Here is a 27,690-nt window from a genome sequence, read left to right on the forward strand (position 1 = left end):
TCCTTTGCTGTTTTCTTGTATCTACTACTACCTGAACTGTGAGAAGTTAGTTGGAAGAGGGGAAAACTAAAAGAAAAAAATTTTAAAAGGCAAACAGTTATGTATGTAAGAAAAGGCTCAAGCAAGCCTCTGTGGAGACATAGGAACTTTAAAAAATGTAATCACAATCTGAAATTTGAGAGTAACCCAAACATAAAATGATCTGAAATTTGAGTAACTCAAAAGACATAAATCCAAAGACACTATCCAAAAGACATAACATAAGCTCAAATTTGAATTTAAGACCACAATCTCAAAAACATTTTTCTGAGTATTTTATTTTTGCCTAAGGTCTCTCAGCAATTTCTAGCCAAAACATCTCTCATCTTCAAGTTATCTGTAACTTTGAATTCTTTGCAGCCACAGTTGAATGGTACTGGACTAGAGTACTTTAGTCCTTGCCTTGTGCAGACTCACTGTGGAGGAGTGGACTGAGACAAGAAGCCTGGGGTCCAATGTTACCATTTCTTGGCCACATGAGCTTGAGCACATGCTAGGCCCCTGTTCCCTTTGTGAACCGGTTTCCTCATTTATAAAACACAACTAATGATCTCCCTTTGTCTTAGTTATCGATAGGAACTAATGAATGTCAATGTGCTTTGAAAACTACAATTAAATCCCTTAACAAATTTCTTATTTTTAAAAAATACTGCACAGATAATTCTATATATTATAGATCAGTGAGTGGATAAAATGCTTTGAAATGATGTAGAAGCAGCCTGTCTGGACATGGTTGAAGTAGAGTTGGTCATGTTACCAAGGATGACTCATGAAAACAGTCTGAGTCACTGTGCTTTGGCAAGTGCCCTTTGGGCAAAGGTGTTTTTAGTCCCCTCTCCCCTGTTGCCAATGGGTCCTTTCTTCTCTAGAACATATTGAGTTTAGTTTTTATGTGCAGGCTTTGGTTTTTGTTTCTGCAACACTGGTTAGGATGGGAAGGAATAACAATGGTCTCCTACCCATGAAAAATAGCCTTTTACTGTTTCCCTGTAAATTCTCCAGCCCTCACCAAAAGAATACTGGGTTGGGGCATGCAAGAGAGCAATGTAGGTTTCAGAAGGCCATTTGAAGTAGTGATGGCTAATACACAAAACACTATGTTATTTTTACAATTTTAAGCAAATATATAGAAAAATATTTATGTAATTAATTTACACTGAATAATACACTTTGAAAGCATTCTTTGGTTTGGGAACATCGACCATTAGCATTTCCAGAGGAACTTGTGCCTCTGCATGGTTGTTTCCAGGGTCATGTTTGTGGTGGTGGCTGAGGAAGAGTTGCAGTGACCTGGACATCATTAACCTTTTCCTCCAGGGAAGCTTCTCTACCAGCTTTGGTTCACAGGGAGGAGAATGATTTTTGTCTCTATTCGTACCCCTTGCTGTCTGTTGAGAAACCTTGGCTTGCGTCAAATCTAATTTAGGTAACTGAGATCTGACATAAATTTTTACCTTCCTTTATGTAGTGTTTATTAGCTCATTTGTCTTCTTGGAGAGTATATGAAAAGATCTCTCTTTATAAGCAAACTCAATGTCTGAAAACTCACTAAAAGGAAACGTTACCAACCGGGGGAAAATGTTAATCAATCCAGCTAATCCTATGCCCATTTTCAGGATCCTTTTTGTGCCACTGGGCCTAATAAAGAGCCAGCTAAAAAGAGCAGCCCAGAAAGCAGATGGCTCTCCTTAAGCGATGAGGCTTTGAGGGAATGTGAATTTATTTAAGCTCCCAAAAGGGAACTGCTAATGGAAATGACATCTTGTTAACGGACATATTCTACAAGATGCTTTGGTATCCGACAAATGCCTTGAAAATAGAGTCTCCTTAATTCTTCAGGGAGTGCTTGTGTGTGTTGGGGGGTGGGGGGGACTATGGGAAGAAGGTTTAGTTTTAAGTTCAGTCCATTAGAGGTTTTTCCAAAATAACATATCTTGGATTATCAAATGTAAGTCTGTGAGGAAATAAGAATTCTGTATACAAAATCCCAGCTTACATATAACTTTACTTTTTGGATAGTTTTTATGGCAAGAAAGCTATGTTTTAATCCCTTCTAAAAGGTTATCTACTATAAATTCAGCATTTTCTAATAATCCTCAGGTGAAAAACACTTTAGTTACAGAGTAGGAAATGTTTCAAGCTATATTATGTTTTCTGACACAGTTGAAAGGCTCCTGTATCTTTTGCCATTTTTACAGGCTGCTGTAGATACGCTTGATCGCATCGGCTTCTTCTTTATCAAGGATGCCTTTCTTCACATAAGCATCAGCTTGTTGGTTGATGAAGTCCCTCATCTTTGAAAGGTCATAATCTGGAAAATATTATTAGAGTATCATAAGCAAAGATCAGAAAAGACCAATCCCATTACACTGATTGCCATTAACTAAGATGCATTTTGTATAATAACACGATTACCATTCCTAGTCGTTTACATCGGAGGACATTTTAATTCTTGGCATTTGTGCAGTACTTTGCAGTTTTAAATGATACTTATGTATATTATATTATCTCATCTGCTCTTCATCACAATGTTATGAGGTCTTCAGGTGGGAAATACCATCCAATATGAACAAAGAAGGAGCAGGCTCATAGACCAGGGCTTTGCAAATGTTAGTTTATGACAATCACCTGGGGCTCTTGGGACATTGCAGATTCATCTTCAGTAGGTCTGGTGGGGCTGGGTGTGTGTGTGTATGTGAGGGGGAAACCCAGGTTATGCATTTTAAACAAGCTCCCAGGAGATGTCCATGCTGCTGGTCCAGGAACCGAACTTGGGGTAATAAGATCCTAAAGTTTAAAGTGCCTTGGTCAAGATCACACAGGTAGTAAAAGTTACGATTAGAATCAGAGGTCTGACTTCCTGAACTTGTTACACCAGGTTAAATCCCTGTTGATGTGACAACCTACTATTTTTTTCTAAGTTAAGAATTACCTTGACTATTTTATGCTGTTTGTGTTGTACGCATGGAACAAAAAGCCAAACCATAACCTCTTTATGGTTCCTCTGTCCTACTTAAACAAACAAAATCTACATAAATCATCTAACTACCCACCAAAAATATCCCGAAGTAACGAGGCTGCCTGTGGCATCTTTCTGAAGGCTTAAAAAACCCCACATCTTCCCCTGAATCTTTATGATTATAATTGTAACTGACCAGAACCGAATCCTGCCTTCTGTCAGTTTGTAAAAGAGAGAGAAAGAAGAGAGTGGTGGTGTAAAAGCACAGAGTTCCATGGCCACCTTAGGTTGCCTGGATATAATCAAAACCTTGGTCACTTGAGTGTCTTTACACCCTTTATGAAAGGAAAACAAAGTGGGAAGGAGCCTCTACAGGCACTAAGTGTTTTTCATATCCAGATGAGTGGAGGCTTAGAGAGAGTTCTGTTCTTCTCCAGCAAGCAGAGCATTTGCTTCCTGGTAGGACATGGCCATGAGGATTTGAAGAGAGCTCCCAGCACTGAGCACTTCACAGCCATAATCTTATTTGCTCCTCAGAAATCCCCATGAGGTAAGCATTAGTGATAGAGTTCCAATGTGCTGTCCTCCCAAAACTCATGTGGAAATCTGATCCCCAATGTGGCAGTGTTGGGAGCTGTTTGAGTCATGGGGGCAGATCTCTCATGAATGGATTAGTGCTCTCCCTGGGAGAGTGAGTTCTCACTCTATTCGTTCCCATGAGAGCTGGTTGTTTAAAAGACCCTGGCACCTCCTCTGTCTTGCTTCCTCCCGCCATGTGATCTGCTTGTACCTGCCAGCTGCGTGCCACTTTCCGCCATGAGTAGAAGCTGCCTGAGGCCTGTGCCAGATGCAGCTGTCCCAGAATCGTGATCCAAATAAACCTCTGTTCTTCATAGATTACCCAGTCTCAGATATTCTGTTACAGCAACACAAAATGGACTAATACAATTAGTATCCCCAGTTCAGACATGAGGAAACAGGACGGGGGTAAGTTGCTTGCTCAGGTAGTGGTAGAGTCAGGCTCTGAACCCAGATGTGTCTGTGGCCACTGCTTTCACCATTCTGTGGCCTTGAAGTACTGAATAGAAAGCATCTTAACAGGTGCAAAGCAGCAGCTCATTTTGGTTTTGACTTTTCCCTTTCTCTCATGCATGAAATAGAGAATAAAGCTGGACACACACTTGTGCACCTCACGAGATGATTACTTGCTTTATGACTCACAGGGCACAAAGCGGCACCCCTTGCTCATCACTGGGTCATTAACACTGGCTCTTCAGAATCTGTTGCAGTGTCAACATCTTTAATGGGAAAAAAGGCAGACTCCCAAGGACAGATATGAAGAAGTCCAGGTGATTTGAATGGACAAACAGGAAAATATTTTGCTTTCATTTGAAAAGGAAAAATTGTATCTTTATGACATGGCTATTACTGTGTACAATGGAAAAACCAGCACAGTGCAGAGGAAAGGTCCCTGGAGTCGAATCCTAGCTCTGCCCTAACTGGCTGTTAGGGTACACAAGCTAGTTTTTAACCTTGTAAGGCTCAAAAGAGATAGGTGCTGTGATTCACTTTTTTCAAAGCACACTTTTTTTTTAAAGGCTGCATAAGATTTTATCATCTTCCTCATTATCACATCACATAGACCTCCCTTTCCTGGGCTTGGGAAGGGGACTCAGGTCACCCAGACCTCTGCCAAACAGAGGGCATTAGCAGAAACTAAGGAAGGTCAGGACTAACAGCAGGTCTCCCTGTGCACACAGCTACAGCTACTGCATGGCTCTAGGACCTAGCTACCCCCAGGCTTTGAGAGATGATCCCAAGCCAAGCACACAGCTACAGCTACTGCATGGCTCTAGGACCTAGCTACCCCCAGGCTTTGAGAGATGATCCCAAGCCAAGCAGAGCACATATGAGTGCTCTGGAGGAGAATATGCTCAAGAGCACATATTGCATATGTTCTATCCCAGAGGTGCTCAAACTTGGCTGCATACTGGAATAACTGAGCAGGTCCAACTGTAGCTCTAAAAAGACTGATTTGAATAATAAGAGAAATGGAGGTTCTGTTCCCTTCTGCATCTGAGAGGCGACCAGAATCTTTCTGGGGCTCTGATAGATGGCTTTCGCCCAGTCAGTGTAATGGTTGGAATCTTTATATAACAAGATCTGCTGAAAAATGGGTGAAGTTTGCAATGTACAACCAAACTAAATCCCTACCTTCTTTATTTCCTTTTTTGCCATGTTTCTTCAACCACTCAATATTTTTTCTGATGGCTTCCAAATAGGCTTCTGTTTTCCCTGGAAAAGGCAAGGGAACCATATCAAACAATCATAAAATATCACTGTGTCTCTTTTTAAAGACCACACTTATGTTCAAAACCATAAATATTGGACTTATGGAGCACTTACTAACTAGGTAATGTGTGTGTGTGTGTGTGTGTATGTGTGTGTGTGTGTGTGTGTGTGTGTGTGTGTAAGGGGGTATCAGAAGAGCAGGTGGGCATAAGATTCCAAGAGACAGAACCAAATTGGTGAGTGTCAAGGAGCATTCTCCCCACATACAAAGAAATACAGTTAGATGTCCTTGCAGAGAAGAGTTGTGTCTCAGTTTACTAGATAGGTGAGTCCGTACGATTCTTAGATTGGGTCGTTTCTGGATAGGGAAGGTTCTTCTAAACCGAGGAGCATATCAGGTTAAGGACTGAATCAGAGTGGCAGATACTTAACGACTCCATCACTTTAGTTGGAAGTCCAAATCTCTGATTTAAGCAACTACATGTCTTCTGCCCAATTCTGGGAGGAGGAGTGTAAAAACTCAGATGAAGAGGTGACCAGGGTCTCACTTCATGGTTTGGAGAGTGAATCTTAGCGCTGGTTCTAATATAACTCCCCTGGGTGTAAACACTCTCTGATGGGCCTCAAATGTGGCTCAAGAACACCAGACATCACTGAAGCACCTACTCTGATGCTCTTTACCTGCATTGTTGCCTGTAAGTGGGTATTATCATCAATTTAGAGATGAGGAATCTAAGGCTCAGAGAGGCTAAGTGACTTGGCTAAGGCCACACAAGAAATAACGGAGCTGAAATTTGGACTCTGGTCTGCTTAGTTTCTGCTGCTTGCATTATATGAAAGATAAGACCTTGTCTTCAGACATGGACTGTAATGTAGCCTTCTTCTCTATCAAAAAAATCAACCATCTCCTTAACCAGGTGAGTCCCTAAAGCTCAGAGTGTCAGCACCGAGAGACCAGGTGGTCGAGGGAGTGAGGCCTAAAGAGAGAGGTCTTCAAAGTCTGGGGCCTCTGCAGAAGCGATGGCTGCAAAGCTCAGGGTGGCAACCATCCCCTTCTGAGCCCTCTTTGAGCTCTGTCACCTCTAGCCTACTGTGCAGACCTCTTGGTTGGGCAACCTGTACTATGTGCTTATCATGTGCCAGGGACTGCTTTGTGCTCCAAAAGGCATTACCTCATTTACTCTTCGCAACAACCTTTTGAGGCAGTCCTATTATCATCCCCATTTTACAGATGAAGACACGAGGCACAAAGAGATGAAGCAAAGATCACATGGCTAGTAAGCAGTTAAGCCAGGCTTGAATCTGGGTACAACCGACTATATAGTCCATGTATAATAACACTGCCTTAATATTTGCCAAAGTTCCAGTTTCTACCACTACATTTACCTAAATGACTTCCTGAGCATCTTTCTTCCTGATCTTGAAGCCATTCTTTTTTTGAGGGCAGCTGGTGGTTACAGGGTTGAAACCCATTCTTGCCTCACTACTGGGACTCCAGGTTATCTGGTCCCCAAGGAAGCACAGAGAGGCTTCTAAACAAAAAGGGGTAAATGGACAACAGAGGAGATGCATAATTTTTAGCTCCTATTCACTTCAGCTGCCTGTGTGGAAACAGCCTTGATTTCTTTAGCTTGTTTTCAAGACGGTCAGAGCATGTGAAAAACAATGTCCCCATGGTGGATGCTATAACATTACAGCACAATCAAGATAGAGATTTTCATTGTCTGTTGCCTGTTACTGAAAAGATCGACTGGATTTGGTAACATAAAAACAGTGTTTTCTATTTCGATTTAATTCATTTTGGGTAATTCATTAGGTAAGTCATTTTGAACAAGGAGAGAAATCTTAGCGTAGACTATTTCTAAACAATGCAACTTCATCTTTTTTAAAGAGTTTAAATCAGGAGGAATGGGTAAAGGGTCATGAATAACAATGATAGTGTATATTGTTGAATATAATAATTATTCTGATGTGAGCATCACATATTGCACGTGGGTGTTGATGTTCAACTCTGTACCCCACAGATATGTATAATCAATTTTGTTACAATAATAAAAAAAAGGGTTTATATCAAATTAGTGATTCTCATATGGCTTGCTTTAATGAACAGGTAATGACCTGTCATTAGCACATTACGTAATTGGAACTTCTGAAACTTTTCAGTATGTCTGAAAACAGTCTTGTTCTTTAAATAATTTTAAGTATTGTTTTCACAATCTTATCTATGGTATTGTATCATGATGTGGAGAGCTTATTTGAAAAAAGGAAAAACCACAGCTTAGTCTGTTTAAATACTGCAGTAAAAATTCTGAGGGTTAGAAGAGTAAATAAATATTACGAGGCTTTTATCATAGTGTGGCTGACATTCCTTACCATCATGCCTCCCTCTTTCCAGAAATGCCAGTAGAGCAGCCCTTACCTGATGATGGATAAAACTGGTAGGTCAATACCTCAGCTTCTTGTTCTCAGGCATGTTCTACATGGTTTTCCAGAGGTCATCAGTGGGATTGCACTCCAGCTGCTCACAGCTAAAGCCTGCCCATCAATATATCTTATATTGGCTTCTTTCCCTTCCCTGTCTTACGTACCTACCTACCCTGCTGCCCACACTGGTGCTTCCTGGGGTGTCTTTCCATTAAACTACTTCACCTCAAATCCTCCTCTCAGGGTTTGCTTTGGGACGAACCCAATATAAGACCATTTGAAATATATCTCAGCATTATCTTGTTAGGTTGCTTTCTGCTCAGGAAATGATTACTTATAAAAATGGTGTTGAATTTAAAAACATATGAAATGTTTGAAAAGCAATTTTATTCACTATGTTGACATTATCAACCCACACCAGAGAATGAGTTTACCAGAGCTTCAAGAAAACGGGGCTATGATCCATTAAGAAACTAGTATCTTATGGGTCATACATGTATGATTAGGATAGTCTCTCTAGTTTAAAATAGAACACCTCATCACCCTCCTCCCCCTTTTATGCTTTATTTTTATCCATAGCATTTATCACCTTCTACCACATCATATTTGTTTATTAAGTTTATTGTCTTTCTCCCTTAGAAGTATCCTGTTTGCTGCTGCACCCTTGCGCCTGGAACAGGACTGACGCATAGTAGCTCTCAATAAGTATTCGTTGAATGAGTAAATGAATGAAGTCTTCCTATGCACAACCCCAGCTGTAACTAGATTACTCGGTGAGCATGAAATCCAAACTAGGGAAACCACAATTTTTTTAAAAGTGTAAGTGGCATAGACTTTTTTTCTCTCTCTCTCAATGAAAATGAATTCTTTATTTGAAAGACTTGAAATTTAGTGGATTCTGAATCTAAATAATAGGCACATCAGAAACAATTTTAAACACAATGTGCTAGACATACTATATCCATATGTCATTTAATCTTTACAGAACCCTATGAAATAAGTATTATTGTTCCCATTTTACTCATGAAGAAACTAAGGCTCAGAGAGTTTAAATAAAAAGTCCAAGGGGATGCAACTAAGCAAGGGCCAGAGCCCGGTTTTGAACCAGAATGAATCTGGAGCCTCTAATGAGTAGAGCTAGGTCAAATTCAAAGGGTAGGGGGATCGATTAGGCTAGAGGGATTGATTATCTGTTGTTCCTGCTGTTGTCAAACTTTGCTAGACATTCAAATCACATAGGGGAGCTTCTAAAAATTCCAATGTCTGGGTTGCGCCTCATACCAAATAAGTCAGAATACCTGGGGGTAGAGACTTAGCATCCATATTTTTTAACAATCCTGAAGTGATTCCAGTGTGCAGCAGAGCTTGGGAATCACTGACACCAGTATTGAGACCTCCCCACATTTACTGGAGCACTGGTAACAATGAGAATAACATCAGGTGTTTCTCTGCTTGTGGAAAGAAGCAGCTGGATCCTATTTACTTTACTTGTGAGCTGTAAAGCAAATCTTTTATTTACACAGTGTGCACTAAGAGCCTATGAGAGTCCACTTTGGAAAGCTGGGCTATTTTTTTTCCAATTTATTTCAGCTTCATTTGGAAAAAAAAATAGCTCATGGCTGAGGTAATATGGCACAAGCCTTAAAACATATGCTGAAGCAGATGGGAAAAGGGCCAGAGGCAAGACGCAGCCCTGCTTTTCTAGCTGTTTTGTTTTCAGCACGGCAAGAGAAATATCCTTTTTTATACATGAATTTGTCCTGACCCTGATACGATGTCCTGACCATCCCCTCTGCTCCCCCCACAAAAAAATGAATAGGGTTAAACTATTGAATATTGAATATACTAACGATATTAGATTTTCTAAAAGAGGGTTTATAAAAATTAAGTTTGATATAATGCTTAAAATTATGTCAAGATTATGTGATTACAGTTTTGAACTGCATAAAGCAAAGCAACTGATACTGATATCATGGATGCCACCATAGGCTACAGAGCCATTTGGTTCAAGAACTTTTGCAAAATGGTGACACTTTAGATGCCCATTAGATGCAGCATGGAATACTGGAAGAACACTGGATGGGTGTTATACTGCTTATCTAATCCCTTGGATGATTTTTTAAAAAGATTTTCAGTGACTCACAGGCCAGAAGTGAATGAGTAAACATCCAACTGGCAAAAACAGCCACACTTAGATAATGGAATAAAGTTTTAAAGTACTCTTATTTGCTCCCCAGAGAGCAATTTAGTCGAAAGATTAAGTAATTTTATAGATATGGTTGGAATTAGAAGAAATTCTATTTCATTGACATATCCCTAAACTTAGGAATAGTTATTGAACCACTCAACTAACTGCACCAATTAGAAATCAACATTTAAAAATATTATTCTTAATGTGAGTCCCTGTAGAAAGCAAGAGTTTAAGTACTAACTATATATTCAAGGTGAATAAGTCATTTTTCATTAATAATTAAACTGGATTTTTTAATATTAAGTCTGAAGTGAGATACCTGTAGATATGCTTTGTAAATTGAAGAACTATATAAATGTAGAGTATTGTCATTATTATTGTTATTATTCCTATTTATATTCCTCCCAGGATCCAGCACGTGCTTGTTATGGTTAATATATGTTTGCTGTGGTCAGATGGGGCTATCATCTGACATTGCAAGACCAAAACAGACTACTTATAGATATTCCTACCAATGTGTCCTGTTTATAATTGTTTTCTTAACTGGTTTTAGCTGGGCCATTACCTCATCTCTTGTTCTACTCTGTAATGTCCTCCAACTTTCTCTCCTGAAGGGAGCCTCTTCTACGCATACCTGGCTCATCAATACACCATGTAAGTGGCCTGGGTTGTACTTGCCTACATGTGGGTTAAGAACTATCCTCAGGTCATTTTGAAGCTTGCTTAAGTCCTCAAAGACAGGCATTAGTTCTTATATTCCTTCTGTAGCTGCTTCCTGAGCAGTGCCAGACATGCCATGAGAGTAAATGTTTTATTTATTACTGAATAAATGTCTCAGGAAACCCAGTGAACCCTGCCTTCACCCACATGGATGCTTTTATTTTTTCTGTCTAGAGACAACAGCTGTTTTCTCACTGGGTTTTATAACAGAGAAGCAAAAGAGTCCTAGAGAAGAGTGCAAATAAAGTAACTGTGAATACAAAGATATATGCCTTAGTACATCCTTTTGGGGATTAATTACATTTTATTCCAGAAATGCTGGTTCTTGGCTTAAGCTCAGTTTGGTGTTTTCTAAACTGTATTAGAATCAGTTGTCCTTATCCCAGAGGAATGGGGTCAGGAGTATTATGAACAAATTACATTTCTAAATAATGGGGGGAGGGCTAATTTTTAACCCCAAATCCCTACCTATCCTTTTGTGAATGTTTCAGGAGAGCCATTACAAAGAGTAACACTAAATGAATAGAGTTTTATTCTCCTCTCTCCCCATTACTATCTGATGGAAATCCTAATGAAAAGTGAAATCTACTCTCATATTTAGTCCCCAAACACTCACATCTTAAATAGGCAATAGTGGGCTACCAAGAGTCATCTCCTTCATATTCCTTTTTTTTGCATAACGTTTTCTTAAAAAAAAAGCAGAGACCTGTCAGCACCCCTTCCCAGAGATCTTTGAACAGTGATATATGGTGTTGTCTTATACTGAGAATGCTGCCTCTGCAAGTCAAAGCACCTCACCTATGGCTTGTTGTGTTCTAGCAAAATACAGTCATTACACATGGGTTGCTCCCATGGGGTATGATTGAAGCATGCTGAGTTTCAATTGGGGTGAGCTATGGTGTTCTGTGTTGGCTAAATCCTGGTTCTGTGTTTCAGGCCAAGGCCACTGTTTTCCTGGTTAGCTATCTTTCAAAAGTCTACCACTCATTCTCCACCTCACATCTATTAGAATAAAAAAAACACAAAGAAAATAAAAAGTATTGGTAAGGATGTAGAGATATTGGAACACTTGTGCACTATTGGTAAGGAACCTTAAATGGTTCAGCCACTAGAGAAATCAGTATGGTGGTTCCTCAAAAAATTAAAAATAGAATTACCATATAATCCACCAATTCCACTTCTGGATATATACCCAAAAGAATTGAAAGGAAGATCTTAAAGAGATATTTGTACAGCCATGTTCATGGGCAGCATTATTCACAATAGCCAAAAGTGGATGCAATCCAAGTATCCATAGATAAATGAATGGATAAACAAAATGTGGTATATATATGTACAATGAAGTATTATTTGGCCTTAAAAAGGAAGGAAATTTTGACACTTGCTACAACATGGATGAACCCTGAGGACATTGTGCTAAGTGAAATAAACCAGTCACAAAGGACAAATATTATGATTCCACTTATATGAAGTACCTAGAGTACCTAGAGAAAGGAAGTAGAATGGTGGTTGCCAGGGGCTGGGGGATGGGGGGAAGAATGAGAAGTTATTATTTAATGGGTGAGGAGTTTCAGTTGTGCAAGATGAGAAGAGCTCTGGAGATAGATGGTGGTGATGGTAGCACAACAAGGTGAATGTACTTGGTGCCACCAAACTGTATATTTAAAAACAGTTAAGATGGTAAATTTTTTAATGTGTATTTTACCACAATTTTTTTAAAAAAGAGAAAATTTTTAAAAGGTTTACTACTCATCCAGAGTGGACCTAGGGTTGAGTCGAAGTATCAAAACAGCATGATTGGTCTACAGGGTTCCCAAACACGGCACATATATCACCAATTCTGCCTCCCCTTGCCTGTGACAAATGTTGTTAATAAATCATTCTAGCATTCTTTCCTCCTGAGCCTAGATGCAGCCTTTTTTAACACAGGCCACTACCAAACAATTGAAGTTGGTATGTTAGCTACGTCAATGTAGAAGAAAATTGTGATGGTCTATAAAATCTATGCTAGAGAAAAGAAAGGTACAATAATATAAAACTTCATAAGGTAGAAAAAATCAACATGAATGTGATATATTAAGACAAAATTTCTTTTTCAGCCTTGTCTCAAAAAAGTCCCAATGGCTGAAATAGAAGCAGCATCTTTGGTCATTGTCTCCACTCATTTGAACTCATGTAACCTAGGTTCAGGCCTCTAATTATATTTTCTACAAAAGGGAACCAGAACTCCTTGAAGGGGAACTGATTTCAAATCTGAGAAAGGGAAATTCAGAATAGGTCTAGAATATGCTCTTGTGGCCAGAAAGCAAAGAGGATGTGCTAAAAGGACAAAGGAGAAACTTAGGGGTGCCCACTGCCCAAGCTATACCAATTTAAGCATGAAATCATCATTATCATCATTATCAACAACTGGAACAACTTACACAAATGGAAAAATTAATATAAAGTGTTAACAAAGGTAATAGTAATATAAAAGGGAAATAATTTGTAATTTTACTGCTACTATTGAGTTATAAGGAATTAAGTGCATAGATAGTTTGTTTCTCTTCTACTTCATACACAGACATTATTAAGCAAGGGTCTATTATCAAGTAGGAATGTGAACATATTTCTATTTGTGTAAGCAAGAGAGATTGAATGGGAAACCTGCAAGTGGGCCCAGCAATCCCTTCAAAATTAAGACTATACCATGAACATGATTGGTCCTTGTGGTCTAATGTTATATCATAACAAGGAATAAACAAAGTCATTCATTCATTACCACTAATGGTTATACATAATAATCAATGAAAAGAAAGCCCAATGTGTGTTTTCAGATAATAAATTAGCTGGGTGCTACCACCCCCAACCCCAGAGAGAGCATTGACCCACCCCCTCATCTACCAGAGAATAAAACCTCTAGATGGACATATTGAGAAACTTATCAGATGGAAGTAAGGTTCCAGAAAAACAGAAAAATAAGGTAGGTTATTTTCAGCCATCTGTTCACAACTTCTAGTAAAAACACCTAGTTTTAGAAAAAGAATATTTATCTGAGACATGGGGATGCAAATTTTCCATGATATGACCAACGCAATTTTGTAATAAAGGGGTTCAAACTATTGAACTGTAAAACCAGATCACACATTCTGACCTGAAGTCAAAGGGTTAACAACTTAGAACTTACAACCTCATTGAGTCTTCTTCTTTGGGGGCCTGGTAAAGTTTCTAAAATCCTTCCTAGGATGTAAATTTAATATTGCGTAGATATATTTAGGCTATTTAAAGAAATTTGTATGTTGGATTTGTGATTTTATCAAGTCCTTGAAAGTGTCAAGTTGAAATCACTAGTTAAGTAATTAAGGAAATTTGCTTTGTTAAATCCAAAAATTTTGATGACCTTGTTGAATAAGTAGTATGTGACTATTTAGAGGAGTGTTAAATAAGCTTAAATAAATATTGTTTAATAAATTCATAAGATTATAAACAGGACATTAAACAAGGCACTCCCCAAGCATAAAAGTCCACTGGGCATTACCGACCATCAAAAGACAAAACCAATTTGTCATCCCAGGAGACTCAAGACCATTAAAAAAAATTGCTATTCAAGTAAAGGTACCACATGCTAAATCTTCTCTACATAGATCATGCTAATGATGTGGTGGGCTTGTTCTTTGGACCACCCTACCTTGTGTGGTGAGAGCTTTTGCTTCTCAATTTTATTGCCAATCTAGAGCTGTCAATTCCATACCTTTTGGTTCATCTGCCTTTCCTGCTGGGTTGGAGTTATCATCTTTCGTGGAGTCCTTCAAGGTTCCATATTCCTTTTCCATCTTAGCAGCTTCTTCTTTGGTGCTGTCTGTCTCCTCATGACTCTTCTCTGATGGTACTGTAATCAGATTATGTGTTGTTGCTACAACCCTATTACCTATTAGTGTTTTAAGGAACTACATATTATGCTATCAATAATATGAATATGGGGCCAACCCCATGGCTGACTCGGGAGGGTGCGGCGCTGGGAGCGCAGCAGCGCTCTCGCTGTGGGTTTGGATCCTATATAGGGATGGCCGGTGCGCTCACTGGCTGAGCGCGGTGCGGGCGACACCAAGCCAAGGGTTGCGATCCCCTATCCCCTTACCGGTCACAAAAAAGAAAAAAAAAAAAAAGAATATGAATATGTACATAATTTCTGTGATGGGGACAAAAATTAAATTATGAGAATTTGCAATTTGCAATTTTTGCTCCATTGTCCCCATTGAAAGGAGGCTCCTTTGCAGAGCACAGCTCTGTGGTGTTTGCTGTGCTGAGCAGGGTGATGGGTGGAGCTGCAGAATGGAAGAAACCTGGAGAAGGGGATAAATTGTACTGTGTAAGGGTACAGACCATCCTAGGGGAAAGAAGACCTAGGAAGAGAGAGCAGAAGGTAGGGGCAGGGAATGGACAGATGACCAGGGACAGTAATCTGGAGAAGTAGTGATCTGGGAAAGAAAAAGATACCTAAAGGAGAATTTTAGGAAGGATTTTTCAGCTTTGTGATGTAGCTCCTGTCTTTCCACCAGCCAACTCCTAAGAATCTTTGATAAAGACCTACATTACTTTTCAGTGCTTTTTGGGGTCAGATTTCTGTGCCATGACTGGCCACAAAATAACCAATGTTATATCTACTTGATCCCATGTTTAGATCAGATTTTCAGATTTTAAAATGCCCTGTAATTCTTTATTAATGTTTATTGAAGTTCATTATTAACCACCCAAATGGTTATTCTTCTAAAAGCTAGAAAAAATAGTTAAATCAATCGTACCTGGGACAAGCTTGCTTTTATTGTCAGTAGCATTTTTTTCTAGCTTGTTCTTTGTCTGAAGAGCAATCGTTTCATCCAAGTTTTCTGAAGAGATGAAGGGAAGAAATACAATTTTACTTCCTGAGAGAGGATATCAAATTTTTACTACAAATGTTTAAATCTCACCAGAAATATCACAATAGCAATTCCAAAATATTAACACTGCTAGTAAGATGCTTTGACCTGGAATCATAGACCCTCAGGATGTAAAGGCATACCAGTTGAGATCCTCAAGTTCAGCCTTCTACTCAGTAATTGCAAAAGTCCCTTCTACATTTCTGTGGCCACTGCTAGAACACTTCTAGGGTTGGGGTTTAGAGTGGACTCCTGTGGTTTTGACCTAGTCAACACCATGTGGTAATTGCACCTTGAGTTTCTTTTGGGGAACCCAGCCCTCTCTCATCCTCATACCATTTGCCTCCATAGTGGTGGAGTAACCCAAGGCCGACTAGTCAGAGTCTTCAGTGACCCTGGGCTACGGTGATTGGTTCAAGGAGGAGCACCTAACTCAATCTAGGCCAATGAGATTCAATGCTAGAACCATTGGTAGAAAGAGGATCTCTCTCTGCTGGGATTGCTGTACTGTGAGGATGTGAGATCAGGGCTGTCCCAGCTACCTGGTTCTTAGAAGGGAGCAGCCTGTCTGAAATGAATCAACATACAGAAAGTCAGAGCTGTGAGATGGGAAAAGATCAGTTCCTCACACTATTGGTGAATGTTACAAACCTGATGCTGGACTATCCCTTTACCCCATCCCTCTGTGAACTTTTCAGTTACATGAGGCAACAAATTCCTTTTTTGCTTAAGCAAAACAGTTGGATTTCTGTCATGCAGAGCCCTTACTAATTCATGAGGCAGCCAGTTCTATTGTTAGGTAGTCTTAAGGGTGAGAATTTCCTTACTCGTATTAAGCTGAAATCTGGATCCTTTTCTTTCCCCAATTCTGCTCTTTGGAGCAACATCATGTACGTGTTACTAGACAGGAGTCAAAATTGTGACTTCCTCACAGGTAGACAATGAATTAGAATCCATACTCTGTATTCAGTTATTCAATCAGCCACATATTTATCTCACTCCTCTATTTTAGGACAGGCTTTATTTGGCATTCGCAAACAAGCATTTCTTTGCAATTAGTCTGTAAAGATTCCATTATTACTCTGTATAACTTCTCCCTAAGTAAACTCCTTTTACCCCACCCCTATTTTGAGAAGAAAATTAGTATATTTTATTGCATAATGCATTGTTTTCTTCTTTGAAATAGTGACCATAGCTGGTAATCTTTGTAATCACCACACACTGTTGGGACCAGAACAGAAAGGCAGCTCACTGCTGTCACTGGCTCAGATGGGAGGGAAGGAAGCTGGTCCATCCTCTCTCTTCTACCTACGCTGCCCTGAGCCCTCATGGGGCTGAGGGTAGATTTCGACAGTAAGAGAAGTCAAAAGCCAATGTGCTTATATGGAAAAAAATTTAAAACATAACTCATATTCTGATTGTAAAAGTAATACATATAGGAGGAAATTCAGAAAACAGAAAATTATTTTTAAAAATCGCACTTATTACGCCCAGAGATATTTTGGTATATTTACTTCCAATTTTTTTTCTCTCTCTCTCTATATATATCCATTTTTTAATACCAAAATTTGAGTTATATTCTAAATGGCTTTAAACATTTAACATTATATTAGAACATTTCTCTCTGTCACTAAATAGCCTTTATAAACAATATTTATATTGTATATGTAATTGTATACGTAATAAGCATATACAATGATTTTAAAAACATTTAAAATAAAATTTAAATAGTCTATTATAAGAATAAATAAATAATTTATTTTAGGCATTCTCATCTTGTGGAGTATCTACACTATACCATTGTTTTGCTCCAATAAATTAATGCTGTCCAATAGAACTTTCTGCTAGGCTGAAAGTATTCACTTCTGTGCTGTTCAATATAGTAGCTACTAGCTACACATGGCTATTGAGCACTTGAAATGTACTTAGTGCAACTAAGGAACTAGATTTTAAATTTTATTTAATTTTAATTACTTTTATATAGCATTTGTGGTTAGTGGCTACCATATGGGACAGCACAGCTATAAATAGTAATGGGAATACCTGCCTTGCATATAAGCCTTTGTGGCATTTCTGATTTATCTCTACATGAAAAAAATTGGGTTCATACAGAATAATTCTGGATTACTCTGTCCTGTGATATTTCCTCTTCTGTTTAATTCTCCCTCCCCGATCAGAGTAAGGGGCCATGAGGTCATCTTGCCCAAAGGACATCAGGGATGAATGATATTTGTTGACTAACTAAATCAAGCAGGAAAATAAAAGGTTTTTTAGACAAACAAAAACTCATCATTTGTAATATGCCCTCTCCCAGTGTAACTGAGAAACTAGATTTTATTTTATTTTTATTTTTATTTTTTTTTAAAAGATGACCGGTAAGGGGATCTTAACCCTTGACTTGGTGTTGTCAGCACCACGCTCACCCAGTGAGCAACCGGCCATCCCTATATGGGATCCGAACCCGGGGCCTTGGTGTTATCAGCACCACACTCTCCCGAGTGAGCCATGGGCCGGCCCATAGATTTTAATTTTTATTTAATTTTAATTAATTAAAAAAACCAACCTATATGCAAAATCAAAGAATGTCCAAGTTTATCTTTAAAGTTTGAGGATTCAGGGTTGGCCAACTTTTTCTGTAAAGGGCCAGATAGTAAATGTTTTTGACTCTGTAAGCAATAAAGTCTTTGTTGCAGTTACTCAACTCTCCTGTTGTAGCATGAAAGCAGCTACAGGCAACACTAAAGCAAATGAGCATGGCTGTGTTCCAATAAAACTTTATTTACGGACACTGAAATTTGAATTTTATAAAGTGTTCACGTGTCACAAAATGCTATCCTTTTTTTGATGTTTTTTCAATCATTTAAACTTGTAAAAGCCATTCTTAGCTTATATACTATACAAAAGTAGGTGTTAGGCCATTTTTGAACCATGGGCAGTAGTTTACCAGCTCTGGTTATAGATAAGAGAGTCCTTCATTTTGTAGGTGTAGAAACTGAGGCCCAGCAGGGTGCAGTGCCTTCACCAGCATGACAGAGCTGGTCTGTGACAGAGTTGAGACCAGGAGCCAGGACTTGTGTCACCCAGTCCAGTGCTCTTTCCTCCTCACCACACACAGACCTCAGTAGGGAAAATCAAGATTCTTAGTCCCAACCTTCCAAATGCAATTGAAAAATATTCAGTCAAATTTTAATAAAATTGTCTCCATGGAGACTATTAGAAAATGCTAATAAGATAAAATATAATAAATGTGAAATGTTTCTACTCAAGCTGGATCTATAAAGAGTTGAAAACTGCTTGTTCATTTTATTTGTTTGCACTATCAAGCTGGGCAATTTTGGTTACCCAGATGATTTGGGCTGTTTTGGCATAAATTATCAAATTAGTGAGGTAATTTTTGCCAGATCTTTAATTTTAACAATGAAAACTACCACAGTAAAAACAAAACAAGATTCTCACCAAGGTAGGAAACACCTTCTTCTGGAGATATTGTGCCGTACTTTACCATCATTTTCACAAAGTCAATCAATGTTTTCATGATAGTAATCAGTGTTTCTTTCTCTTTTGCCTCTTTTTCTATAGAAAAGAATAAAATGATTTAAAGAAAATGAGTGGAGCATAGCTTCATCTTTCAATGTTGATTTATGAAGTACAGTACCTTATTGAAATATTTCTCCCTATATTTGTAGCTAAAACCATGTATATTTAATTTACAAAAAATCTAAGACTTGATTGGGAATACAGGGTAATGTACAGCTATACTGAACTTTTTCAGAAATGGACAATTATAACTTCTCCAAAAAGGTTTAATTTAATCTAAAATAGTTTACTAATAGAGTAGATGAAAGACAGTTTTCAATCTGAGATAAAGTGTACCCAAAAGGAAGGGTAGAAGATTGGTGACCAAGAAATTTTCTCTACTCAGCCAGTAAGTCTTTGAGGGCAAGGATGATCTGTATTTATTAATTAGACTTAATTTTTTAAATTGGAAATAAGAACACACATATTTTTATTTTTAAATGCAAGATTGATTTAACAGTACTGTACTATATATTGCTTTTTGACCTTTATTTCATTTGAAAGAATACATGCAATAGTAAAAATATTCCAGTGACACAGAAGTAAGTAAAAGTGAAAAGTAAATTCTCTTCTTCAAATCCCACCTCCCCCACTTACTCCCTGCAAGTAACCGCTATTAATAGTTTCTTGGGAAAGCTTTGTATTTGACATACTGCTCTGCATCACGAATGAACAAGATGGCTGATGATGCCATAGTAGCTCAGTAAATGTATTGATTTTAAAATCTGAAAAAAAAAACCAACCTGTTTCCATTTATGAAGAAAAGAAAAACAAACTAAGATCCTAGAGAGGAGCCCATTTTCCTCCATTTTTTCAGCCACCGTGAAGGACTTTCTTTAAATACTCCTAGCCTTTCCTGTCATCTATTCATCATCCCCACTGATGTGGTTGGTTGGCAACAGCCATTAGTCTGCACTTGTCAACTGACGGGGATTTGTAATTTCTTTTTTGTTCCTGTCCTGGAACGGTGGAAGGCAAGGACCTGAGAAATGTACCTGCTCTGCATACTTAAACCATCCCTGGGATTGGCTGTTCCAAGATCTAGACTGAGGAGTAGGGCATGAGCAAGCCTATTGTTGGCTCTCACACTATCTACATTCTACAACCCAGTGTTTATCAGTAACAGAGATGATATTTTGGTTTTCTGCTTTATTATTTCTCAAATGGTTCAGACCTTGGATGAGAAAGACAGGTACTAGCAAAGACCTCAGTATAAGTATTTAACTTAGAACTCAAGCAAAATGAAGGTAATCAGGAATGGGATAAAGGAAATTAAAGGATAAAAACAAATAAAATAAAGGACATTCCATACAACGGAATTTTTTAAATGCCATAAAAGTCACATGGTTGGGAGGAAGGAAATGTGGAAAAAGAGATGGGGAAGAGATCCTGGAAAAGAACTGGTAAACAACTTCAGCCATCATATTTGCTCGAAGTCACATCTATATAGGTATTTCATATTATGCTGATGCTCTTCACTGATGAGAAGTGACTCACCAGGATGGCAGAGATTCTGAACTGGGCATCTGCCAACCAATGGGGCAAGACAGCTCAGAATGGACCCTCAGTGTGTACCAGCCCTGCAGACACCAGCAGAGGGGCCAGTGCCATCTGGCTTCTGTCTGGAATTGAGGAAGAAAAGATGTTCTCCAGAAATGAAAGCTTACTCTAAGGTCACTTCTTGGGGAAATAGATTACAATTACAAAAATCTGTATATACATTCAATCTGGGGCTGCATCTTTGAACAGGGAGAGGAAAAGACATTATGGCTGTTCAGCGTATCTGTTTACACAGTAACAACAGAAACAGAAACATCTTTGCACATTATATCCTCCTTGCAGATTAACCAAAGATAAACATGAACTGAAATCCTCAGTTAACTCAGTGCACACACATGAGAGAAGAGATCAGGACACATTAAGGACTTCGTTTTCAAAAAAAAACCAAATAATTTCCCATGTGTGTTTTTGGCTCCTGGCCTCTTTCATTCCAGTGTCCTTCATTTTATCTTATTTGAAGGCTATAGCTGAAAATGTCTATAAAACAATGTCTCAAATAATCTAAAAAAGGATAAATTAGGTTCTATACACTGTCCTAAGAGAGTAAAATGAATAATTCCTTTTAGATAAATATTTGCCACAAATGGCAGAATTTCTGTGTGTGTGTGTGTGTGTGTGTGTGTGTGTGTGTGTGTGTGTGTGTGTGTGAGAGAGAGAGAGAGAGAGAGAGAGAGAGAGAGAGAGAGAGAGAGAGAGAGAATATGGATGAACCTAGAGGACATTATGCTAAGTGAAATAAGCCAAAAACAGAAAGAGAAATACTGCATGATCTCACTTATATGTGAAATCTAAAATAGTCAGACTCATAGAAACAGAGGGTAGAACGGTGTGTGCCAAGGTCAGGAGAGAGGGAAAAATGGGGAGATGTTGGTCAAAGGGTACAAAGTTTCAGTTATGCAAGATGAATAAGTTCTCGAGAATGTGCAGCATGGTGACTATAGTTAACACTGTACTGTATACTTGAAATTTGCTAAGAGATGAAAACATTGGTCTGGGAAAAACATTTATGGAGAGTTCTAAAGCACAGGCAATAAAAGCAAAAATAGACAAGTGGGATTACATCAAACTAAAAAGCTTCTACACAGCAAAAACAAACAAACAAACAAACAAACAAAACAGTTAACAGAGAGAAGAGGCAACCAGCAGAATGGGAGAAAATATTTGCAAACTATTCATCTGACAAGGGATTAACATCCAGAATATATAAGGAACTTAACTCAACAGGAAAAAAAGGAACAATCTGATTAAAAAATGGGCAAATAACCTGAATAGATATTTTTCAAATGAAGACAGACAAATGAGTAACAGATATATGAAAAATGCTTAACATCACTAATCATCAGGGAAATGCGAATCAAAACCACAGTGAGATATCATCTCACCCCACTTAGACTGACTATTATCAAAAAGACAAAAAATAACAAACACTGGTGAGGACGTGGAGAAAAACTTACACACTGTTGGTGGGACTGTAAATTAATGCAGCCATTATGGAAAACAGTATGGAGTTTCCTCAAACAACTACAGATAGAACTGCCATATGGTCCAGCAATCTCATTGCTGGGTATTTATCCAAATGAAAGGAAATTAGCATATTGAAGCGATATCTGCATCCCCATGTTTATTGTAGTACTATTCACAATAGCTGCAATATAGAATCAACCTAGGTGTCGATGGACACCTAGGACAAATGGATAAAGAAAATGTGGTACATATACACAATGGAATACTACTCGGCCATGAAAAAGAATGAAATCCTATCATTTGCAGCAACATTTGGATGAGCCTGGAAGACATTATGTTAAGTGAAATAAGTCAGGCATAGAAAGATAAATACTTCATGTTCTCACCCATATGTGGGAGCTAAAAAAAAAAAAGAACTTTTAGAAATAGAGAGTAGAATTCTAGTTACTAGAGGCTGGGAAGGGGAGCAGGCAGGGAGGATAGAAAAGGTTGATTAATGGACACAAAATTACAGTTAGATAGAAAAAATAAGTTCTAGTCGTGTACAGTAGTGCTAGGCATGTACAATTAACAATAATTTATTGTACATGCTCAAATGGCTAGAAGAGAGGTGCTCCAATGTTCTCATCACAAATACATGATAAATTTTTGCAATGATAAATATGCTATCTACCATGATTTAACCATCAGACATTGTATACATGTATTGAAATATAACTGTACAATCAGTATGTTTCAATTAAAAAATAAATTCCTTTAAAAAATAAAAATAAAAAAGAAATTTGCTAAGAGGAGCGATCTCAAGTGTTCTCAGCACAAAAAGAAAAAAGAAAAGAAGAAAAAGAAAATGGTAACTATGTGATGTAGTGAATATGTTAATTAGCTAATTAAGGTGATCATCTCACAATGTATCTATATCTATCAAAACATCAAGTTGTACACCTTAAATACATACAATTTTAATTTTTAATTATAGTTCAATAAGCTGAGGGGGAAAAAAAAGAGTTGCAATAAGAATTGAGGCTGAACTGGGTCTGGGGAGGGACACTGTCTGATTCATCTCCATATCTGCACAAGTTCCTTTCCAGTGCCTTGTACACAGCACATACTCAATAACTGTTTGTTGAACAAATAAATGAATCCTCTGTTTACAAGAAGATTAAATTATCCAGAAACTCCACCTTTCCTGATTATCCTTTCCTAAATATTTCCATGACTAGTACATTTTTGAAAAAAATTAATGTGAACTATTTTCCCCAGGCCTACAGGGTATGTCATCGAGGACTACATTTGGAAACTGAAAACAGGAAGAACAAAATTCACACACATTTCCTAGAATTACTATTTCTGTTTCACATGGTCAGAAAACACAGTGGTTACCTGAATCAATACTTTTCAGTAGTGCATAGAAGTTTGGGAAGTATTGGAGTTCCTCAAAGTTGTCTTCACTGTAGGTTTTAGTTCTCCTTTCCAAGCCATTCGTCAAGGTTAAAGTGTTTGATACTGTTTCATCATTTTCTCCATTAGTAAAACCATCTTGAATTGCTGCCACTGGAGTCTCCAATAGGAAAAAAAATCAATAAAAAAATAAATATTTTGTTAGAACTAATGAAACTCCAGCTTGATTCTTTCCTCTGTAGTGCCCTTGAATGTGAAGTGCAAGAACTCCTCCACAAACCTCCTGCAGGTTCAAACTCTTCTCTAGATATGTGTGCATCGTCATATGGAAAGATCATGGGGACTTAGAGGAAGGTGCTCTACCTCAAGGAAGACCCCCTGAAGACCCCGGCTCCTTCTGAGGGGAGAACATACAGGGAATTTCTAGGATTTTTCCTGCTCTGGCCAAGTTCCCCTCATGATTTCTTACAAGCCTCTCCTCACAAAACTGCCTTTCACCGAGGAAGAGAGCTTTGCATTCATAAAAACCTACCAAGAGGAGTGATGCCAGGATACAGGAAAGCCTGTCAGACAGGCTTTTAACATAGCACAGCAGTCACACTTGGGAATTTCTGGGTGACATTTTAAAGGCTATCATGTCTGAATGGGTGCTAAAGGTTTTTCTCCCAGACCTGATCTTTGTTCATTGTTCCCCCTCTTAGTGAAGAGTCTGTTCTCCATTCAGCAGACTAGGCAGAAATCATAGAGCCTTTCTTGCCTCTTCTTCCCTCACCATCTTGCCCACCCCCATCCAACCCATCAGAAGCCTTGTTGGCCCTACTTTCAAATTCTATGCCAAATTTGTATGAGGGTACTTACAAAAAGTTCATAGAGAGATTCGTATTACCTTTCAATTCTATTTTTCCATGAACATTTTCAAGCGTCTCGTACACTTCTCTCTTTCTCCAAGCAGCCTTCATCTCTCACTTTCTAACTGGTACACCGCCCACTCCAAATCTATTCCCAACACTGCATTTTCCACACTGTAGCAGAGTTATCTTTTTAACAATCTGATCATGTAACTCCTTTGCTTAAAATCCTTCAGTATCTCCCCATGGCTCTTACAATAAAGATAAGAATCCTTCTATGGCTCATAAGGCTCTGCATGGTCTGGCCCGGGTCTACCTGCCCAGTCTTATCTCTCACTGCCCTCTCTTTCTGCACCAGCCACATGGTCTTGCTTCAGTTGCTTGGATACTCCACTTGTCCTTCTCACACACTGCCTCTCATATTCCTGTTAACTCCTATTTGACCTTCAGTTCTCAGCTCAAGTTACTTCCTCAGGGAAGCCTTCCCTGAGCCTAAATCCAGAACAGGATTCTTTTTTAAGAGGTCTCATAGAATCATGTTTCTTTCCTCTGAGCACTTAATGTAGCTGTAATTAAAATACGTCACTATTTGGAGACCATCTGGCTCTCCACTAGACCTTCAGCTTCATGGAAGCAGAGATTATATCTTTTTAGATGAGCATGGTATTCTCAGTGGTTGGTACACAATTGTGACTCAATAAATATTTGTTGAAAGAATATTTCATTTGCATTTCATCTGCATGGATGCATTTAGATAACATGAGTGAACAGGTTAAGCATATGGACATTTTAGAGATGGGTGAATAAGAAGTATGTAATGGGAGTGAAGGATCATGAAAATAGCTACATCAGTTTTAGTTCAGACTGGTAAGCTTGAGTGAAAGTCATGCATTCTTTGATAAATCTATAAAGATTTTTTTTAGAGTGGGCGAATATTTAAAAGCTGTTTTAAAAGATGGTAGCTTGTGAGGATTGGAAGAAGGGAGAGCAAAGGAGAGCTTTTAGGCTACCTAGTAAAAAAATAGACTCAATTTCTATTTTCTAGCCTCTCTAAAGCAGTACTATAAGCCTATATACTCTTTCCTTGTATTTGGGATAGGATGTTGGAGGAGGTGAAGAACCATGGGTCTGGATACTCTGGTGAAGAAAATCAAAGGAAAGGTGAAGAGTTTTATATCCTCCTATGGTCATCTTTATATAAAGATTTAAAGAAAATTCAAGGAGGGGAAAAATATCTCAGTAGCTTGGTTAATGCCAAGGAAAAGATGAAGAGGCAAGGAGTCCAGCAAAGGAAAGGAGGGAGGAATGAATGACTAGTCTGGATAAAGGATGACAGATAGACTTCCAAACCAATGAATAGCAAAAGCAGCAGGTAGAAGAGCACAGGCTAGAATGGAGAGGCAGCATTGGGGGCAAATGATGACATCCACTGTGAACAGAAGTTGGATACCAAAAGAGCTGTGAGATATTTGATTCCAGTACACTGGGACTGTACAAGTAGTTGTTCTGTGACATTGTTATTTCACATCATATTATGTGTTATTTTATTGTGTGGTATAAGATGTAACATTTGCTGTATATTAAAATATTCACGTGTAAACTTTGAATTATTTTCAAAGTAGAGTTCATGTATATATTTTAACTTATTGGAATTTTATAAGTATACATTTTAAATAGACTAAAGATGCCACATATGCCAAATCTTCCTTGCAGTCAAGTCAGGTACTAATTAAATACAGATACAGTATACATGTACACACATACACATCCACGCACACGCACATAAACACATCCATAACATATACATATACATACCACTTTCTCTGGTATTTTCCCAGCCTGATTTTCATCCTTACTTGTGGGTTTATTGGGCTCCTCCTCATAATTGTTGGCTTCCTTTGAGATTAATTTTTGTAAAACCTCTGCTACTTCATCTTCCAGTGTATGTGCCTGGCTTTCTGTGATCTGTTAGAGGCAAAATATTTATAACTGCTATTTCCATTCTTAGGATTAAAAAAAAAATCTAAATTCTGTAGTTGAACATTTATTTTTAAAAGAGGAATTTTCTGAACCTTCTTTTGAACAACACTTGCTTATGCCTCTACCACCTGCTGGCTTTTATAGTGACTGCCGGCACGCCTGGAAGAAGTAAGTGTCTTTGGGCTCACCGTGAAAACTAGCAGTCTTGTCTGTTGAAACCCATGGGACACTTTCTCAAAATAACACACTATGAGTTGGTCTTCCGCAGCTTTGGGTCATAGTCAGGTAACCTTTGAAATGCTGCAACATTAGCATACTAATAAAGCCTGCCAGGACAGTGTCAGGGCTGAGAAGCCAAACTGAGGCGGATTCAAATTGGATTGCTTGGAGTTTCTCAAACACACATTACATGCTTTCGTTCATGCTATTTCTTTTTTGCCACACACATGTCTTTAACTCTGCTGGTTATATCCTTACCATCTTTCTAAGCTCACTTCAAACACCTCTTCCTCTGAAGCCTTTCCTTACTGCCAGTTGGATATAAGCCATTCTCTGGCATGCTGAACTGCTCTTACGGTTCTTAAGCAGCTTGCCTTATGGGAATGCGTGTACTTGTCTAATTCTTCCAATAGACTATAAACTCCTAGAGGGAAAGAATGGTGCCTAGTACAAAGTAGATGCGTTATAAACACTTGGCTACTTGAATCAAGTGGCTTGGCTTCTTGGGATAGCCCAAACTGTACTAAGAATTTGGTTTATTCTTATGCATATGACTTACTAGGCCAAGATTCAGCAGTTTAGAAACAATCTTGTCAAACACTCCTCTGTCATTTTCCTCATAAATCCTGGCAGCAATTTTATGAACAATGTCTTCAGCAGTTAAAGGAGTTCCATCTAGTTGATGAAGCCCATCTGGATCATCTAGACAGAGCAAACACAATTTCACATCTTGATGATCACAGACCTATTTCATGCATCATATTATATTTATAATCTCTACTTCGCTTTTTGTGCACTCAGATATGTTTGAGAAATATTTATAATGGTGCTCGGTCCACATAAATTCTTGGTTTGAAATAAAATTAAGCCCAGGATGATAATGGAAATTCTGAAAGCTTGTTATGTAACTATAACAAGAAGGAGGAGCTGAAGACAACACAGAAGTCCCCATCATTTATTATTATCACTAATAATAAAACAATATTATACTTTTGTTTACATAGTATGCCATATTATTCAAAGCACCCTTCTTTATATTATACAATTTGATATTCCATTTCTGCACAGGGAGTAGATTGATAATATCCCCACATGTATTCCCTTTGCAGGCAAATTCTTGGGCTA

The 27,690-nt window shown here is 38.3% G+C and overlaps 1 protein-coding gene across 1 annotated transcript in view; it reads right to left on the reverse strand.

Annotated features, from left to right (window-relative positions):
• Positions 1-2,231: 2,231 nt before the first annotated feature.
• The window catches only part of SCG3 (secretogranin III), a 31,257-nt gene continuing 5,798 nt past the window's right edge, over positions 2,232-27,690 (reverse strand). Inside the window, exons 5-12 of the mRNA XM_063091722.1 lie at positions 27,125-27,267; positions 26,182-26,331; positions 23,501-23,678; positions 18,977-19,093; positions 15,407-15,490; positions 14,356-14,493; positions 5,213-5,293; positions 2,232-2,350 (exon numbers count right to left, since the gene is read on the reverse strand). Of these exons, the coding sequence (XP_062947792.1) occupies positions 2,232-2,350; positions 5,213-5,293; positions 14,356-14,493; positions 15,407-15,490; positions 18,977-19,093; positions 23,501-23,678; positions 26,182-26,331; positions 27,125-27,267 (1,010 nt within the window). The remainder of the gene's footprint in view (positions 2,351-5,212; positions 5,294-14,355; positions 14,494-15,406; positions 15,491-18,976; positions 19,094-23,500; positions 23,679-26,181; positions 26,332-27,124; positions 27,268-27,690) is intronic.

This window comes from Cynocephalus volans, chromosome 3 (assembly GCF_027409185.1).
Source record: "Cynocephalus volans isolate mCynVol1 chromosome 3, mCynVol1.pri, whole genome shotgun sequence".
NCBI lineage: Eukaryota > Metazoa > Chordata > Mammalia > Dermoptera > Cynocephalidae > Cynocephalus > Cynocephalus volans.